This window comes from Leptodactylus fuscus, chromosome 9 (assembly GCF_031893055.1).
Source record: "Leptodactylus fuscus isolate aLepFus1 chromosome 9, aLepFus1.hap2, whole genome shotgun sequence".
Lineage (NCBI taxonomy): Eukaryota > Metazoa > Chordata > Amphibia > Anura > Leptodactylidae > Leptodactylus > Leptodactylus fuscus.
Genome location: NC_134273.1, coordinates 83,768,474 through 83,789,257, shown reverse-complemented (window position 1 = coordinate 83,789,257; position 20,784 = coordinate 83,768,474). Strand labels below are relative to the sequence as shown.

General features: G+C 44.8%; 2 protein-coding genes across 2 annotated transcripts in view; both read left to right on the top strand.

Moving 5' to 3' along the window:
• The window catches only part of NCKIPSD (NCK interacting protein with SH3 domain), a 41,300-nt gene extending 31,203 nt beyond the window's left edge, over window positions 1-10,097 (top strand). Inside the window, exons 9-13 of the mRNA XM_075286397.1 lie at window positions 2,032-2,112; window positions 2,847-2,975; window positions 5,301-5,393; window positions 5,544-5,716; window positions 6,414-10,097. Coding sequence (XP_075142498.1) covers window positions 2,032-2,112; window positions 2,847-2,975; window positions 5,301-5,393; window positions 5,544-5,716; window positions 6,414-6,617 — 680 coding nt within the window. The 3' untranslated portion in view covers window positions 6,618-10,097. The remainder of the gene's footprint in view (window positions 1-2,031; window positions 2,113-2,846; window positions 2,976-5,300; window positions 5,394-5,543; window positions 5,717-6,413) is intronic.
• A 5,842-nt stretch (window positions 10,098-15,939) lies between these two features.
• The window catches only part of CELSR3 (cadherin EGF LAG seven-pass G-type receptor 3), an 80,882-nt gene continuing 76,037 nt past the window's right edge, over window positions 15,940-20,784 (top strand). The window contains exon 1 of the mRNA XM_075286287.1: window positions 15,940-20,605. Within this exon, the coding sequence (XP_075142388.1) occupies window positions 16,132-20,605 (4,474 nt within the window). The 5' untranslated portion in view covers window positions 15,940-16,131. The remainder of the gene's footprint in view (window positions 20,606-20,784) is intronic.

Below are 20,784 nucleotides of genomic sequence, written 5' to 3'. Positions count from 1 at the left end.
AACAGCAGGTCTGGCAGTTTATTATCAATTCTGTAACACGTGCAAGTCTTGTTATAGTGATCGAAAGTCTACTATGAAATGGTTTATAGACAAAGTAGATTACATTACTAGATCATAAAACGACCTTGAATTGCCGCCATCATAAGCTGTTTTGGGGCTTAGGCGTTTGGGTCGGACGGCTGCCGCATTGTCGCTTCTAATCTCTTTACATTCGCCGAAACCGTCCGTGCCCTTCCTCAATAAGGGACTATAAAGTCTGCAGCGAGGGCTCCCTGGGACCCGTGACAACCGCTTCATGTGACTGACGCCAACTGGTTAAACGTTTAAGGTCTTTGAAGTGCGAGCTTTCCACCGCAGGGACGGATTGTCGCGCAGGTTGGCAGCGCATCACCCACCCCGTCCTGAGATGATAAAGACAGTGGTGTCAGCAGAGCACATGAAAGCCGGAGAAGCAATAACAGCGCCATCTTAATTGTCTCCGATCCTAACTCCATTAGACGCAGAATATTTTGACACTAATCCCTAAAATGAATTCCCTAAATTCTTTGCTTTCTGGATCAGCGCCAGGTTTAGGATTCGCAAACATCCGATTCCCAGTTTGTATGTTTTTCGGCGATGGGTAGAGGAGGCCGAGGTCGACGCAAAGTCATCTGAAGACTTCGGTATAATGAACCGGTTGGCAACTTTCTAATAGACTTTGTGGTCTCGTTCGTCGCCATTTGTCATATAGAAACTGTCTTTGTAACAAATCCTCAGCTGTGAGCAGTACTAGGGCGGTAGTACTATGAGCAACCATTGGCAGTGAGATGTGTGGGGCTAGTGCAGGGGGTTGCCTAGTCTTGTACGCTGTCAGTCTCAGCCGGATGACAAGGCCTAGGTGAGGACATGTTGTCAGCTTGTCGTCTGTTCACTGACTGCAAGCAGAGATCTCACCCAGAAAGGACCTGAATCCTAATACAATGCTTAAAGGGGGTTTCTGACACTTCTATATTGATGACCCATTCTTTGGCTCTATGATCAGTGGTCTGATGCCAGGAACCCCTACAGATCAGCAGCTTGAAGAGCACCACAGCCGATGACATCACGTTCCTCAGTCACACGGTACAGCACACGCTCATTCCCATTCAAGTGCATGAGGCCAAGTTGCAATACCAAGCATAGCCACTACAATATGTACAGCGCTGTGTTTGGTATTGGATGTGGAGGCTGCAGTCTCAGCTGAATGGTGGGGGTCCAGGGTGTGGGACCTCCACCCATCACATATTGATGACCAGCTTATGGATCCATCATGAATTTGTCTTGTAAAATGAAGACAGTGCATATTAGGACATATGGGCATCAAGGGTAGGGGGACCCTTACTCAAGAGTCCCCTTCATGGGCCTCTCTGTGAAGCCTCCCCTGTTCAGGCCAACTCATGCTGACTGTATTTCATCCATAGCAATGGCCGCCATGCTGTACTACATCTGCCCTGCTTCAGCTTCGCCTGTAAAAGTAGTTGATTGGTGGGGGATGGGTTACGGGAGCGGGACCTGGATCACTCAGCTGATTGAGGGCCAAATTCTAAAAGGGTTTTTCTCATAAGGGCTATTCCCATCTCCTAAAGTGACAAGGACACTCCATCGCCTTGCAATCTATGGGGGTCTGTAATCATGGAGGTGAAGAGATTGCAGCTTTCATGTATTGCTGTTGCCCTTGTGGTGGTTTCTGTGCACAGTGGCCGCCCGGCGTCCCGATTGTGTGGCCGAGCTGTACTACAGCTTCATTCACTTACAGCTCCCTTGAACACCGTCATATAAGAGATTTTTCCTCGGTACAGGTGGAGGTCCTGCCTTCTGTCGGCCATATTTGTGATAGTAACATACACTATTCCAGCGCTTGGGATATTGTCTGGCCATTTCTCTGTATACTAAGCCTCCCTGAACAGGTTGTCAGTCACACCAGATAAGTGATAATCCCAGTCTCAATCTAATATTGTACAGCTCCATAAGACACGAGACCCTGCGCTAAATCATTATTGTCTTGTCTTCCAGAGCACCAGAAGATGTGTTACTCTGCATTAGTCCTGTCTATGATTTTCTCCATGGGAGAGCCGCTTCCCTACCATCATTATGGTAAGTGCTGCGCTAATGCTGCTCGTGACAGGGGCCCCGTAGTGCAGCCATACTACTACATCTCCATGTGTAATGTGGAATTAGGATGTCTTTACATCACCGAGCAGCCACACATGATATATATATATGTATATATAGACCTACCTCTAGGTAGCCCCAATGGACGCCAGGCAGGCTGAGTCACTGGTATGGGCTCATGGCTGGTATTGGACCCCCATCAAATCACATATTTGATAACCAGTCCTAAGGAAAACCCCTTTACACAGGTCTCTAGCCTTCAGGAAATTCCCAAACCTATATTGCCGAACTATACCTGTGACAGAAGGATCCAGCATGTGACACTGCATAGTCATTAAGGTGCAGAGGGTCAGATAATCCCACTATAATGTTTCTGTTTAATTGCGGCCATATTCTGGTTTTCCCAAACTGGCCTAGAGGAAAAAAATCGCTGAATGATTTCTATTTACTGGGTAATTTTTGGGTTGGGGGTTGTCTGACTTCCACAGTGAATTTCAGGCTCTGGAAATGATTTACTTGGAGTAGCGGCAGGTTTTCTTGAGGCGGTTTTATGATCTGGCAGGGGTTCTCATTTGTTTTCCCTCTATACACATTCTCACATGGACATATGTTCATAGTAGCGGTGCTCACAATCAATGATCCGAGACGTGAATCTCGCCATATGATGTGCAGCAGCTGGGAAAATAAATACATTCATACCACTCTTGTTATAACAGAGCATCTCAACTCCCAGTTTGTCCAGTTCCTTTTTGAAGTGATTGAGGACGGTCTGCCCTCCGACACCACCGAGCAGCTGCCTGACCTCTTCATCAACGTGCTGCTGGCCTTTAACTTACACATTGCAGGTATATATATAATAATACAGATGTAACTGAACACCTGAATATTCACTATATGTATCTCGTCATGTGACAAGAATATAACTACTATAAGGGTGCATTCACACTACGGAATGCCAGTGTGTATCACAGCCGTACACGCCGGCGTTACAGCAGGGCTGCCGGACACTTCCCATTCATTTCTATGGGAGCCGGCATGCGAGCGCTCCCCATAGAAATGAATGGACTGCTTTTTTCCATTCATTTCTATGGGGAGCGCTCGCATGCCGGCTCCCATAGAAATGAATGGGAAGTGTCCGGCAGCCCTGCTGTAACGCCGGCGTGTACGGCTGTGATACACGCTGGCGTTCCGTAGTGTGAATGCACCCTAATACTACCTCCTATGTACAAGAATATAACTACTATAATACTGCTCCTATGTACAAGAATATAACTACTATAATACTGCTCCTATGTACAAGAATATAACTACTATAATACTGCTCCTATGTACAAGAATATAACTACTATAATACTGCCCCCTATGTACAAGAATATAACTACTATAATACTGCTCCTATGTACAAGAATATAACTACTATAATACTACTCCTATGTACAAGAATATAACTACTATAATACTGCCCCCTATGTACAAGAATATAACTACTATAATACTACTCCTATGTACAAGAATATAACTACTATAATACTGCTCCTATGTACAAGAATATAACTACTATAATACTACTCCTATATACAAGAATATAACTACTATAATACTGCTCCTATGTACAAGAATATAACTACTATAATACTACTCCTATGTACAAGAATATAACTACTATAATACTACCCCCTATGTACAAGAATATAACTACTATAATACTACTCCTATGTACAAGAATATAACTACTATAATACTGCTCCTATGTACAAGAATATAACTACTATAATACTACTACTATGTACAAGAATATATCTACTATAATACTACCTCCTATGTACAAGAATATAACTACTATAATACTGCTCCTATGTACAAGAATATAACTACTATAATACTACTCCTATGTACAAGAATATAACTACTATAATACTGCTCCTATGTACAAGAATATAACTACTATAATACTACTCCTATATACAAGAATATAACTACTATAATACTGCTCCTATGTACAAGAATATAACTACTATAATACTACTCCTATGTACAAGAATATAACTACTATAATACTACCCCCTATGTACAAGAATATAACTACTATAATACTACTCCTATGTACAAGAATATAACTACTATAATACTGCTCCTATGTACAAGAATATAACTACTATAATACTACTCCTATGTACAAGAATATAACTACTATAATACTACCTCCTATGTACAAGAATATAACTACTATAATACTGCTCCTATGTACAAGAATATAACTACTATAATACTACTCCTATATACAAGAATATAACTACTATAATACTGCTCCTATGTACAAGAATATAACTACTATAATACTACTCCTATGTACAAGAATATAACTACTATAATACTACCCCCTATGTACAAGAATATAACTACTATAATACTACTCCTATGTACAAGAATATAACTACTATAATACTGCTCCTATGTACAAGAATATAACTACTATAATACTACTCCTATGTACAAGAATATAACTACTATAATACTACCTCCTATGTACAAGAATATAACTACTATAATACTGCTCCTATGTACAAGAATATAACTACTATAACACTGCTCCTATGTACTAGAATATAACTACTATAATACTACTCCTATGTATAAGAATATAACTACTATAATACTGCTCCTATGTACAAGAATATAACTACTATAATACTACTCCTATGTACAAGAATATAACTACTATAATACTACTCCTATGTACAAGAATATAACTACTATAATACTGCTCCTATGTACAAGAATATAACTACTATAATACTACCTCCTATGTACAAGAATATAACTACTATAATACTACCTCCTATGTACAAGAATATAACTACTATAATACTACTCCTATGTACAAGAATATAACTTCTATAATACTACTCCTATGTACAAGAATATAACTACTATAATACTGCTCCTATGTACAAGAATATAACTACTATAATACTGCTCCTATGTACAAGAATATAACTACTATAATACTACTCCTATGTATAAGAATATAACTACTATAATACTGCTCCTATGTACAAGAATATAACTACTATAATACTGCTCCTATGTACAAGAATATAACTACTATATGGACGCACCGTACACACATCTTATTGCATTATATCTTTATAATCCTTTTTTCCGGATAGTTCCAGATAACAATGTGATTATGAAGACTCTCTGTAAACGTCCCAATGTCAAGATTTTTACAGAAAAGCTTCTGCTGCTTCTTAACAGAGGAGGTAAATGTGTGTATCTGTGTCATGTCTGTCTGTGTCTGTGTGTCATGTATGTCTGTGTGTGTGTCTATGTGTCTGTCTGTATCTCCCTCCGTCCTCCTCCGGTGCGTGTATTGCAGAGGTCACTTATCCGTCGTCTCCTCTCATCACTAGATGATCCCGTTTGTATCTTCAAGCACCAGCCTCAGCCCCCGCACTCTGTGCTGAAGATCCTGCAGGATGTGTTCGCCAGCTCAGACACGGCTAATATCTTCTACCACACTGACATGATGGTAATGATCGATATCATTGTGCGGCAGATAGCGGATCTTTCTCCAGGGGATAAGGTGAGTCTTGTAGCGGCTCCAAGACAACATTAATCACAACCTTAAAGGGGATTCTCCAGATCTTGCTCATTTCTTCCAAAAAACTGTTCCACGCTTGTTCATAGGTTGTCTGTGATATTGTATCTCTGCTCCATTCAGTTTAGTGATGCTGAGCTGCAATACCGGTCACAACCTATGGAGAGGTGAGGCACTGTATCTGGATTTTCTAATCTTAAGAGCCCCTTAGCACAAGAAACCTATATCCTATGACATCAAGTGATTGAAATAGTGGACATCTACCTGTAGGTGGCACTAGACTGTTTTCTTACTGATGCAGAAAGCTCATTTGCAAACTTTTTCCCAGGGTGCATTTCCTGTAAGACTTCATACACCAGATACATCTCCACAAGGAGACCTAGGGCTGGGGGCGACCATAAGAAATCTCTGGAGCCAAAATTTGCAGGTCCCCCTCCTTTTTCCTGCGTGTATATGTTTCTTGTTCTTTGGCGTTTGATACAGTATAATATTCCCCTATGGCCCCCACATAGTATATGCTGTTCTCCCCAGTGCCCCCACACACACAGTATATAGAATACCACACTAGCAAGGAGCCCAGAGGCGTGAACATACATCCCATATGCTGAATGTAATGGCGGCTCTACCCAGTGCACCTAAGAGCTGAGTAGTGATGTCATTGTGTAACCTCTCACCCCTCCAGCTTCGGATGGAGTACCTGTCCCTGATGCACGCCATCATGCGCTCCACGGATTACATGCAGCACCTGCACCGTCAGCAAGACCTGCACAGTATAATGCAACGTATCCTAGAGGAAGAGGAGGGAGGGCCTCACTGTCAGATGGACAAAATGATCATCCAGCAGATCTACAAGGAATTTCCTCAGATCTCCCCCGAGAGCGGGTGACCCTGAGCGAGCGCCGACCGAGAGCGACTAATGTTTACAAAGCAGCGTTCATTGTCTGTCTGCAGAGAACTCAGCTCGACTGTGGCTTGTTTACAGTGTTATGGCCGCCCTCCTTATATCACAGGGGGCACAAGCTGTCTGTGCTACTGAGAAATAAGGGAATCCATTTGGCATTAGAGGAGGGGGTTACTGTCCCATAATGCTTTTCAGGCCTAACCCTAAATCCATCCTTCTATAACAAGTCAGTGGAACTGTAACTGGAAGCTTTGTGTGTCCTGTCCTTTCCTCTCCGATCCTGCGGGGTTCACAGACGGCTCAATGTATTGCTAAGTCTTTGGGGTTTCTTAATATGCAAAGTGACTGGTGCACTGGGGTCCATCGTTGGTTCTTCTGGGTCCCGGGTACCTTCTGCCACTATCGAGCCCCTGACAATGCTGATTTATAGACTACAGTGAACTAGAGGAGGCAGAAACTACACAGAGGAGATATGCACTGAATTATTCCAGGCCTTTATCTCCTCCTTACTGACATTGGGTTATAAAGGGAAAATCCACTTGAAATAATGTTGTGATCTGTCCTAGATGGACACGCGGGGGCCATAGAGTGGGACCACCACTAGTCTCCTGAGTGAGACCCCTTTGGTACGGCTCAGAGCTTTCTGTTATTAGCATCGGTGGTCATTTGCTTATGTAATAGAAATCTGAGTGATGTCAAAGGGGATCTCTCCATATAAATCACTTCCGTGGTGGTCCGAGATCAGAGGCCTCACCCTTGTCATCTTTATACCCGTCTATGGCAGGTCAGAGGATTATTACACTGGATTTCCCCTTAAAAAGTCCATATGTAAAGAAGCTACCATAGTGCCAGGCGACATATGGGCACATGGCCTATATATGTCTATTGACATTATAGCTTGCTTCTAGGCAACAGCTCGGACATATTTGACCACTGCTGGGTGTCAGGAGGTGCTGGGAGTTGTAGTTCTTCAGGTATCTGAGATCATCAGAGTAGTATTTAACACTAAGCCATAAATGACCTTGGTTATTCTCTGGTAAGACATATTAGAGAGGTTTCCCACTAGTCCTTGTCATCCCCGGAGTCCTGACATGCTGTTAGTAGTGTAAAAATCCATTGGCCTTATGTTTATCTTCCATGTGACCCCATTGGGAATGAAGGCTCTGGATAGAATCAGTCTCCTTTCCCCTCTGGCAGCTGACCATATAGTCCCCTCTCAGTTCCCCTTAGCTATACTGCCCCCTACTGCACAGCTTTGCTCCTATTCTGACAAGCAGGACACAATGCTATGTTATTGGCTGCCCTGCATGGAGGACTGGGTCATGGTGCAAAGTCCTGGCTGTGAGGAGAGTGACTGAGCATGTGCGTCCACCAGGACTCTGCTGGATAGGTGGACATGCACATTGCTTTACAGTCTGACACCGCCTGGTGGGATATTTAATACTGTGATAGCGCTTTTAATATACATCCCCCTCACTGTGACCACTGGGGTAGTCCCCCAGCCGGCCGCATACCCTTCGGGGCATATAACCATTCATCCTTGAGGAAACCATTAACCAGAATTGTCTGTAAGTTCTCCTAATACAAAGATAACCTAATAGCATGTGGAGTATGTAGAATTAGCGAGCGTCCCGGACGCCTCGTAACCTGCTATAGACTTTCTACTGGATATTGCTAATCTGAAGATATATTTCTCTATTTTATTAACCAGATGCTTTATTGCCCGGGACGCACGAGGATGATATTTTTTTAATCAGAGCCGCAGCAGAATATTTTATCACAGAGGTTCGATTGCAGTTTTAGGCTTGCATGTTTTATATAAGAAAGATGGCGTCACTGGAAAGCCCAATGGCGGCCCGGTGTCTAGCGGCAGCAGGTATGCAGTGTCCCGTGTCTCCCGTGTGCTCTGTACTGTCTATTATGTCTTCACATACCTGTTATATTGTATAAGGTCATATTAACTTTCTAGTCCGGGGTCAGCGACCTTCAGCACTCCTGCTGTTGGGAAACTACAACTCCCAGCATGCCCATTCATTTCCATAGAGCAAGTGTGCATGCTGGGAGTTGTAGTTTCACAGCTGGAGTGATAATGGGGAGTAGCCCTGGACAACTCAGATGTAAAGTGATGCTCCATTTGCCTCATATCAAAGGGGTCCCTGATGTTAGGAGTCCTGCGGTGCTTCATTGAGCATTGCCCCCCTTCCAGCTTAGATTTGCGGATTTGGGAGTACTATACACATGGCTCCAAGGAGGCCAAGAGTGACTTAGTTGTTATGGGCCACAGCTCACTGACATGGCGGATAATGCTTAAAGTGTCACTATCAGTTCGCCAAAGGTTTGACATCTTACTAGTTTTGGTTGGGAGTTCGGCTGCTGAGACCTGCACCAATTGCTAGAACAAATGTGCTAAAATGCTTGACTAAGTGTTATGCTTGGCTGTGTGCAGAGGGTGCAGTGTACAGTTCCATGGAAAGTATTCATGTCCATACACCGCACCCTGCACTCTCCAAAGACAGCTAAACAAAGCTTAAGGGGGTTTCCAAAACTCAGAGTATGGAATACTGATGACCTGTTGACCGGATAGGTCGCCAATATCTGATTCGAGGGGTCCCACATTGTAGCACTACACCTACCTGTTCTTCCAGCTGCTCAAAGCTGCATTCCCATACAAGTATATGATCGGAAGCAGCCATGCTCCTGTGAAAGCTGAGCTGCAGTACCCTGGTGTCACCACTATAGCAGTCCAACTCTGTTCTTATTCCCTTGGATGGCTGTATATGGTATATACAACGTTTAGCAGACGAATCAGCTTATTGGTGCAGGGTCAGATGTTGGACCCCGACTGATCAGATACTGATGACCTATCAGTATCCAATACCCTCGGGTCTTGGACAACCCCCTTTAAGGAGTCCTGACATGAGCACTTCTATCGCATTGGTCCAGAAATTGGTGGGGTCTCGGCCCTAAAACCTTCACTGATCAAAACCTACAACTTGTCAGAAGATTAGAACTGTAAGTACCTCTCCCCTCTTGTTGCGGAGTGCTGCTAGTCATGTTATGTCTATGGTGGACAGTCCATGTTTGATGATGGGGAACAGGTTGGGTATTCGCTGCCCCTCCATAGAGTTCTGTGGACATTACAGGTTCCCTGCCATCCTATGGGAGCAGCGTATGGGAGACGTACAGCAGCTCCACATCATCCATATGTTCTGTCATTCTGTAGAGTATTCGCTGACATGTTTTACTTCACTGCCTTTGGTTTAGAGTTGTCATTTTCTACCCATTTGTGATGTGGTTGTTGCGTGAACCGTGTATCTGCTAAATTGCATCCGCTCTGCCAATGTACCGCCATCTATATACACGGGGCACCTGCCGCCTGCATCTCATGTACATTATATTTCTCAGTCTTACCGTACTTGAAATAACACTTGTGGAATAAATGGAATCCAATAAAATCTTTCTGTATGTCGGGTGTCTTTACTGCGGAGATTTCTCTTAAAGGGTCATAGAGAAGCTTCTATTAAAGGAACAGTCCAGGATTGGATTACGTGTAACACCGGATCCCGATCAAGGGCTTATTCCCATGCTCGAGTCTCTGCATTCAGGTTATAGGTTTATTTGTGCATACACTGCTGCCCCCTACTGATAACAATTACTACATTTTTATTTTATTCTCCTCCATAGAGACATGGTGACAACCGATTGCAACCATTGTATGACTTCTGGCGGTTGTCACTGCACTGTTTACAGAATGTCGGCATACTCTTCTAATCCATATCAATTGTACACAACTTTCTACAGACCCTGAATGCCCCCTTGTGTGTCAGATTCACCATGAACATAGAGGATAAGCATGTACTGAGCTTCCAACCCATGACCTGGTAGTCTAGTCACACATGCTGCACTTGTAGTGTAGGGGGATATGATATGATCACTAGTCACCGCTCTGTCTATCTATGGCCGCCATATAGGAAGACTTCTGAAATAACTTTATCATCTCAGAATACAGACAAAGTTGAATGATGATATTTTGTCTGCCACCCATCACCACTAGAGGGCGTAGGTGCATACATAATATACAGAAGGATTCCTCTACTGCCGGCAGACTTCTCAGATAGGACATAGATTGTGGATTGGTGAGAGTCTGAGTGCTGGGACCCCCACTCATCACAGGAACAGGGGTCCCAGAATAGAGCACAGCACTGTACAGTATATAGTGCCTGTGTTTGGAGTTAGTTCAGCCTTATTCACCGTGCTGCGAGCAGGCCATGCTGATCTGTGATGGTACTGGGTTTTGGACCTCCCTCCACCAATCAATATTAATCTCAGAAAACCCCTTTAATTCTGTTTTGCTGACATCCAATATTTTTCTCACCTAAATAAATCTAAAGACTTCTCTAGGCCAGTCTGTAGTGTAATCCGTCTGCTGACTCTGCAGGGTAAGGGTGCATTCACACTGAGTAAACGCTAGCTTATTTTGTAGAGTAAAATTACACTTGTAAATTTTGCTATCCCATTGACTTCAATGACATTTTACAGGCGTATTTTTTACAGGCGTATTTTTACACTTGTAAAAATATATCATTGAAGTCAATGGGATAGCAAAATTTACAAGTGTAATTTTACTCTACAAAATAAGCTAGCGTTTACTCAGTGTGAATGCACCCTAAGACGTTTCATGGGGTAAGAGCTTTGCTGTCCTGAGGAGCCGACAACTGGGGAAATGCAGATTGTTTACAGGAAGATCTGGATACAAAAGTAATCAATACAGGCTCTAAGCTACAGCTATGATGTGCCCCTTTAAATAAAATTTGTAGTAAAGGGAAGGAGTAAGGAGATCCCCTAATATTAAGTTAGTTATTACAGGATGTAACTTGGGATAAGTAATGTACACAGCAGACTAGTGAGCGCAGCTCTGGAGTATAATACAGGATAAGTAATGTAATGTATGTACACAGTGACTGCACCAGCAGAATAGTGAGCGCAGCTCTGGAGTATAATACAAGATAAGTAATGTAATGTATGTACACAGTGACTGTAGCAGCAGAATAGTGAGCGCAGCTCTGGAGTATAATACAGGATACGTAATGTAATGTATGTACACAGTGACTGTACCAGCAGAATAGTGAGCGCAGCTCTGGAGTATAATACAGGATAAGTAATGTAATGTATGTACACAGTGACTGCACCAGCAGAATAGTGAGCGCAGCTCTGGGGTATAATACAGGATAAGTAATGTATGTACACAGTGACTGCACCAGCAGAATAGTGAGCGCAGCTCTGGAGTATAATACAGGATAAGTAATGTAATGTATGTACACAGTGACTGCACCAGCAGAATAGTGAGCGCAGCTCTGGGGTATAATACAGGATAAGTAATGTAATGTATGTACACAGTGACTGTACCAGCAGAATAGTGAGCGCAGCTCTGGAGTATAATACAGGATAAGTAATGTAATGTATGTACACAGTGACTGCACCAGCAGAATAGTGAGCGCAGCTCTGGGGTATAATACAGGATAAGTAATGTAATGTATGTACACAGTGACTGCACCAGCAGAATAGTGAGCGCAGCTCTGGAGTATAATACAGGATAAGTAATGTAATGTATGTACACAGTGACTATACCAGCAGAATAGTGAGCGCAGCTCTGGAGTATAATACAGGATAAGTAATGTATGTACAGTTAGTATAAAATGATGACCATATATTTTGGCTTTTGACATCCCGTATAGAGAACATTTCCAGTGTTTTCTTACCTGGATTCTCACAATGATTCTGACTAGAGATTTCTCATTTCTTCTGGTCATTGGTGTTTCTGAAGAATAAACAAATCAGGTTTTAGGGAATTGTATATGACCTTGTGCCTGGCATCCATCTGAAAAGTACAGGATATGAGGATCGCTGTGTCGTCTTCTCAACATGGCTGAAAACCCTCCTAGCAGGTCTAATTGGATGAGAGCATCTGATGAACCACAAGTCTCAGGCTGTCTCCCCCGCCCCCCAGTTTTCCTCTTCAGCAGGATACCGCTGCCTGTTTATATACATAGGGATAGTCTATCATTTTATTAATTCCTAGTTATTTTCCATCTTGTATATCGATTTCTAGGAAAGCTGAGTAGCCTCCACTATGACTGGCCTCAAAGGAAAGGACATTTCAGAATGTAACATCTGCAACCAACATTTTGAGCTCCCTGCATAGCAGACCTTGCAGTGAAATGAGAACTGGAAACATTTCTGCGCGTGCGTGAGTGAATTTTTCATTTTGACCTCTAGGAAAGTTGTGTGGACGTGATTGATGCTACTATGGAGTGGTATGGATCCTGTAGGTGGCGCTATCTTGGCCCCGGGTGTGTTCGTTATATGGCCGGCTCAGCTCACTCCCCACCTTGGTAGGGTTTTTTGTTGCAGCCTGGTCCAAGTGGTAACTAAATCTGCCTCTCCCAGATGTAAGCCTAACCGCCTGGTCTGACGCAGACACATGGGGTGGTCACAGGAGCAGCGCCACCAACTGGATCCAGGCCAAGCCAGGCATTACTTATGTTTAAGCACTCCATTGTAGCATCTACTATGAAATCACTCCGCTATTGTGGCAGTCATATTGCTAATCACCCAGCTTTCCTGGAAACAGATAAAAAGTTCAAATTTGGTCCAAAACTTTGAAATGGGGGGAGTGTTTGACCACCATCAGAATGGCGACAAATAATAAATGGCTGCAATTATGACACTAATGGAGCCTCCAGCTAAACAATAGCCATGCGTGTGCGGGATAATACAACATAAAGGCTATTGGTTTTATCGCCCGTCTTGCATTCGTCGTCCACTTGCTTAAGATTGAAGACGCTGGCGGATCTGTCTGCTATAATACATGGGCTTGCACGCTGAGCCAATAGTAGCGGCTGGCTGGGCAGAGGGAAAGCGACAGACAATGAGGGATCTTGGCTCAATGAACACAAGTCAGCAGCATTGATGTGAGCAATAGAGGGCGGCTCCTCCACATTGTGATATTGGGGACAATGAGCGGAGCCGGGAACTCGCACTAATGTATTCAGACGCTTCCTATAAGCAGATGAGGCTGGGTCTGTACTATTCCTGGAGGGAGGGGGCACCTGGGCAGTACCATTGACAGCCATCATTGTAACTGGCAAAATGCTGTCTAGGATTTTTTTTTTTTTCTTCTCAATGCCATTCATCACCGGAGAGATAGAAAAGAGAAATCCTCCGATGGAGGGAGAAGTGTCACGGCCGGCTCTGGAGCTGACTATATACACATTAACAAGGGCTCAGGGAGGAATAGACAGGGTGACAGCCATGAAGAATTAAAGGGATAGGATATGTGAGCATGGCAGAGGGCAAAGACGACTCTCTGGAGGGAATGCTGAGGCTTGTGGTGGTAGGTTGAAGCACTTGAGATCATGCAAGGGATTAGTCACTGATACATTGTAACGATGTGTCATTATGCTGAGTAATAAGCCTGTTATAGCATAGTGATGACTGCCGACACCAGGAGATACGTGATGTCATGTACAGAGTGCAGGGTGCCATCATCTTCTGGGATATGATCAAGCAGCCGCTTACTGGAAGGGTTAATGAGGGAAAGATATTGTAAGACAGGCAGATATAGCTAGATAAGAGATGGAGAGAGATTGTGAGACCGACTGAAATCAATATTACGTGAGCAAGAGATAAACGAGATATAACTGATATGCGATGAGTAGAGAGGTAGATACAGGATAGATCTATAATATAAGAGATATGACATGATATATAGAAGATACAAGAGATATGAAATCGGATATAGAGATCATATGAGATACTGTAGAGTTTGTGAGACAAATGAGAGATGTTACAAGATAGATAAATATTATGAGAGAGGTAACTATAAGATATAAATATGATAGATAAGACATATCAGACATTGCAGGATATAGATATAACGTGAGCATGATACTGGAGAAATAGATGGCTAGAAATGACAGGATGGATATATATTATGAGCGATATTAGATATAGATATTACATGATATACAGTATAGATATGAGAGATAAGACAGATAATCGATATTACAGAATATATTGATAATGTGACTGATACGGTAGACATTACAAGGCAGATATGAGATACGTACTAGATGGATATAGAGATATTACTAGATAGATATGACAGGCAGAGCGATGTTATAAGGCAGATGATCCCCAGTCTATGTATTGTCTCACCACTTGCACACACTGACCCGCGCTGCTGCTGCTGCTGCTGCTGCTTCTGTGTATTTTTTTGGGTTGTTTTTTGTTGTTTTTTTTTTTTTGCTGTGGGTTCTTCTCTTAGCAATACAATAGGTGAAATAGCAAGAAAATAGGCGACGAATACCAAGGGAATTTCGCTTTAAAAAACTTTTCTTTTTTTTTTTTCGCTGCGGCAGGTTTGCTAGAGGTCTCGCCATTCTTCCTTTCCACACCTCTGAATGTCTTTGTTTCTGCCACCTGGGCCTGGATTGAAGCTCGTGCACACCTAATACAATCTCCAGGGTTAGTCCTGTCCTGTGACACAGATGTAGCAGAGCTGAGTTTGTCATGTAATGACACCGTGGTTTTTACTACTCGACTCTACCGTGTCCACATCGGCGCCATTGTGTCCATTCTATGACTGACAAATGGAGCCTGAGGGACCCCGTTGACTGTAATGGGGGCTGGCGAGTGTCCGTTTTTTGGAACTAATATCGCCGGACGAAAAAGTTGGATAAAGGTGGACCTGCGGTGGCTAGAGATCGACTCCCAGGACAGATATGAGCCTAGCATTCTCTAAGAGTAACATCATTATTAGGAAGCCCCGAGAATATTTTGCAGCATGGCTGCGCTGCGAATCAGTTTGCTCTGTAACCTAGCAACAGCCGCCACCATTAGGGATAGTAGTGAGGAGATCACATGATGTCACTTGACTGTATAGAGAGCAGCCAATGAGGATTCAGCTTTAATGTTCTAAACTGACCTTGGAAAATGTAAGGTGGACTCTGATTGGTTGCTATAAAACCAGACTATTTCATTCTCAGTGCCGTGTTTTCAATGTCTTCCCGCCCTGTCTATAACATTAGCACACAGTGTATATTCTGTATATTCGTGCGAGACTCCCAGGACTAGGTCACGTCCATCTGCCTTCAGTACCCCGGACAGCTCAGCCGGCTGCCAACACTAAACATGGCGTCCGCACTAATTGTGACTGACTCAGCGGCCGCCACTGCGCCTGCGCATCGGCATCTACCAACTCCTTACTCTAGTAAAGGGGGGAGGGTAGGGAGCTGGGGTGGAGCGGACCATTAGGGTTGCCGGGAGCCATGTTGGTGTTGAATGAAGGGAGGGTGAGGAGATGCTGCGCCCGGAGAGTCTGGGAAGCACCGAGTAGATGGTAGCTGCCAAGGCAAGGAGACAGACAGGAGGACCGGGGGAGGGGAGCACTGCTGCCCACTGAGGGCTGCTCTGTGCCAGGAGGACAAGGAGGGATACTATGGCTGCTCTGCTGCTGGGAACAAGCCTGTCTTTGCATCTCTTCCAGCTGCTTCTCCTCCTCTCCAGCCCTTTGTTCACTTACAGCCTGGAGAAGCATGCAGGAAGCTGGGAGAGCCCTGGGAGCCTCAGCCCTCCTCCAGTCAGGTGCATTGTGGAGCAGGGGGCTTGTGTGGCAAGGCTGCTGCAGCTGCTGGCTGACATCAAGGGGGCTCAGTGCATGGAGGAAGCCCATCAGGCCAGAGGCAATGGCAGCCGGCATGCAAACCTTGGCCGGGGACCTTTAGCAAGGAGGATGCCTGGACAATTACCTGGGTGCAACCTTGCAAAGTGCATTCACAGAACTTGGGGGTCACGCCAGCTCAATGCGTGCAGGTGCGTTCCTGTAGGAGGCTGCAGGGGGAAAGCAATGCACGGACCTGGCGCCTGCTTTCACCTGCCAAATTCCATCTCTGTGCCTCCAGCCTGCATTATTATAAGGACCAAGGGCCACAAGACCAAAGGGGTCCCCCGTCCCCGCCATTGGATTACAAAATCAAATGTGCTACCTATGGATTGTCTGCTCACCTTCGGACCCCATTGCCTTAAAAACCACAGTAAAGACATTCTGGTTCTTTTACGACACTGCCAGCCAATACTATTAACGTTCAGCGCCGCCGCGCCAAGCAATAGGACAATGTTTAAGAGGAGTTCATTACAACACATTGTGGTCAGTAAGAGTGACAGGTACGTCAGTGCTCTGAAAATTAACAGTAGTTGCCTTTCCAACCTGAACTGTCCACTTGTCTTCCCCGTACGTTGCTTTTGTAGAAGTTTTTCGGGAGGTGGGCACCGGACCCGGGACAATGACAGCGGTGACATGAATGTGGATGGACATTGTACTACTCTGGGGATTGTAATGGTTAAAAGCGGTCAGGATCGCGGGGACTCGTGTGGTTTGTTTTACTGTACGGATGACCAAGGGGTGCACGGATCTCCCAGGGAGAGGAATGTAACTGGGGATTGCCTGATTTTTGCTATTTCGGAAGACCCCCATCTGGTTGTGCTATGTATAAACCCGCAAGTCATCCGGCGCTGTCAACGGAGACGTCCTTATCCATGGTGGCATAAATTATCTGATATGAAATGGGGAAGATCGGACTGTTACACATTGGAATACTCCACTCATCATCCGTCAGTGATCTGTATCAATGGGGCTACTCATCTGTCTGTTTACGCTTGTTCTGGATTACCGGATGGTGGTCGGTCTGGGGGTGGATCTGCAGGTGGCCGGTCCTGCGACCTCCTCCAGGGTCTGAGATGGTTGAGTGGCATCCAGGATTGCTGGAGAGATCCGCCCGGGGACAACACGTGGAGAGAGGATATTTCAGCACCAGCAGATCAGACAGCTCCCGGGGTGGCTGCAGCTGCTCCTGCACAGCCCTCAGCTCTCCTGTCCCCGAAAGAACCTTGTTCTGTGTATTTCCCATTTAACACCACCAAAGGTTGCTTAAAAACTACTTTTCCACTATCCGGCCTGGGGAAGCTTCCAAATATTGACCTGTACACTCAACAGCAATTATCCGGCAGCAAAGCAATGCAGCCGAGTCCTTTCCCCCTCCCTCATATATCACATACACACGATGTCAAGCAGGGGATCAGTGGGAGGAGAAGAGAAAGGGCATCCCTTCCATTAATAAGAACACGCAGGGCAGCCAACCGGCATCCTCACTTCCCCCAATATAATTATCAGGTTCAGGTGGCCGAAAATCAGCCCCCTGGGACCCCTGTGATAACCATGACAGCCCAAGACCCAGATACCGGGGAATCAGGGAGGGTGGTGTACACTATGGACGCCTTGATGAATAGCAAATCTTTAGAGCTCTTCAGTATAGATTCAGTGACAGGTTTAATCTCCACCACGGAAATCCTAGACAGGGAAAACATGGATCTCCATTATTTTCGAGTCACAGCCATAGACCACGGGAGTCCTCGTTTGTCGGCAACCACTATGGTGGCCGTTACCGTCACTGACAAAAATGACCATAGCCCAACATTTGAGCAGACGGAGTACAGAGAGAGCATTAGGGAAAACGTAGAAGAGGGGTACCCCATATTGCAGCTGAGGGCCACCGATATTGACTCTCAAGCCAACGCCAATATTAAGTATCGGTTTGTCAATGAACAAGCTGCCCATTCAGTCTTTGAGATAGATGCCAGGTCTGGTTTAATCACCACCAGCGGACAGGTAGACCGGGAGAAGCGGGAAAAATACTCATTGATTGTGGAAGCCAGTGATCAAGGGAAAGACCCCGGCCCCAGGTCATCTACTGTGAAGGTTGAGATTACCGTATTAGACGAAAACGATAATGTACCCCAATTTAGTGAGAAGCGCTACATCGTGCAGATCAGAGAAGATATCAAACCACATACTGAGATTTTAAGGGTCACGGCCACGGATCTAGATAAGGACAGTAATGGGGTGGTCCACTATAATATGATTAGTGGTAATAGCAGGGGGCAGTTCTCCATTGACAGCATGAATGGCGCCATACAGGTCATAACCCCCCTAGACTTTGAAACAGAGAGGGAGTATACTCTAAGAGTTCGTGCCCAGGACTCCGGCCGCCCTCCCCTTTCCAACAACACCGGCATGATAAGCGTACAAGTCATAGACATTAATGACCATGCTCCCATCTTTGTCAGTACCCCCTTTCAAGTCAATGTGCTAGAAAATGTCCCCTTGGGTCACTCTGTGATTCACATCCAAGCTGTTGATGCCGATTATGGTGAAAATGCCCGTATGGAATACAAGTTACTTGGAATCTCATCCAAAACTCCATTTGTAATCAACAGCGCCACAGGGTGGATCACCGTGAGCGGACAGCTGGATAGAGAGACTGAAGAACGCTACTTGTTTGGGGTTGAGGCTCGGGATCATGGTAACCCTCCTCTGTCTGCTTCCGCCAGTGTCACCATCACCATCTTGGATGTGAATGACAATCGGCCTGAGTTTACCCAAAGGGAATATTTTATACGTCTGAATGAAGATGCCAGTGTGGGCACCAGCGTGCTTAGTGTCACCGCCATAGACAGGGATGTCAACAGCATCATCTCCTATCAGATCACCGGGGGGAATACTCGCAACCGCTTTGCCATCACTACTCAGGGTGGAGCAGGGTTAATCACTTTGTCATTGCCCCTGGACTACAAACAGGAAAGACGTTATGTTCTTACGGTGACGGCTTCCGACCGCATCCTGCATGATAACTGTTATGTCCATATCAACATCACTGATGCCAACACTCACCGGCCGGTCTTTCAGAGTGCCCACTACACAGTCGATGTCAATGAGGATCGTCCCATTGGAAGCACTGTGGTTATAATCAGTGCTACCGATGATGACGTGGGGGAGAATGCCAGGATCACTTACCTTCTGGAAGACAATATCCCTCAATTTCGTATCCATCCAGACAGTGGAGCCATCACACTCAATGCCCCCCTAGACTATGAGGATCAGATGACGTACAGCCTTGCCGTAGTGGCAAAAGATAATGGAATTCCCCAAAAGTCTGACACCACCTACGTAGAAATAATGGTTAATGATGTCAATGATAATGCCCCTCAGTTTCTCAACACGCAATATCATGGGATAGTCTCAGAGGACGCTCCGCCCTTCACAAGTGTCCTTCAGATTTCTGCCACCGACCGGGATTCCCATGCCAATGGAAGGGTACAATATACTTTCCAAAATGGAGAAGATGGAGATGGGGATTTTACAATTGAACCAACCTCAGGTATCATTCGTACTGTACGGAAGTTGGACCGGGAAACTGTTCCCTTCTACGAGCTGACGGCCTATGCGGTAGATAGGGGTATCCCTCCGCAGAGAAGCCCAGTCCGAATTCAAGTAGCAGTTCAAGATGTCAATGACAATGCCCCTGTCTTCCCCGCAGATGAATTTGAGGTCTTTGTGAAGGAAAATAGTATTGTTGGCTCAGTAGTTGGAAGGATCAAAGCTTTGGATCCTGACGAAGGTCCAAATGCCCAGATCATGTATCAGATAGTGGAAGGTAACATTCCCGAAATTTTCCAAATGGATTTCTTTTCTGGAGAGCTAACCGCTCTCATTGATTTGGACTATGAGACCAAACCTGAGTATGTCATCGTGGTTCAGGCCACCTCGGCCCCTCTGGTTAGCAGAGCCACCGTCCATATTAAGCTGATCGATCAAAATGACAATTCTCCCGTTCTGAAGAACTTCCAGATACTCTTCAATAATTACATCTCCAACAACTCCAACACGTTTCCCTCTGGGGTCATTGGGAAGATACCGGCGTATGACCCTGATGTGTCCGACAGACTCTTCTACACCTTTGAACGTGGGAATGAGCTAAATTTGTTGATAGTCAATCACTCCAGCGGGGAATTGAAGCTCAGCCGGAAACTGGACAACAACCGTCCCTTGATGGCGTCAATGTTGGTCACGGTATCGGGTAAGTGCTTGTCTGTATTATTCATAGTAGTATCCGATCTAGACGTACCCCCAATTCCTTCACCTTCGAAGGCCAATTTTGTAGGATGAAAATTTTTGTAAGAATGTTTTTGCTGTCCTTCTACACAACATAATTTGCGATGGGTTACCTCGGTTCACCTCGGCTTCGCTGCTGTCATT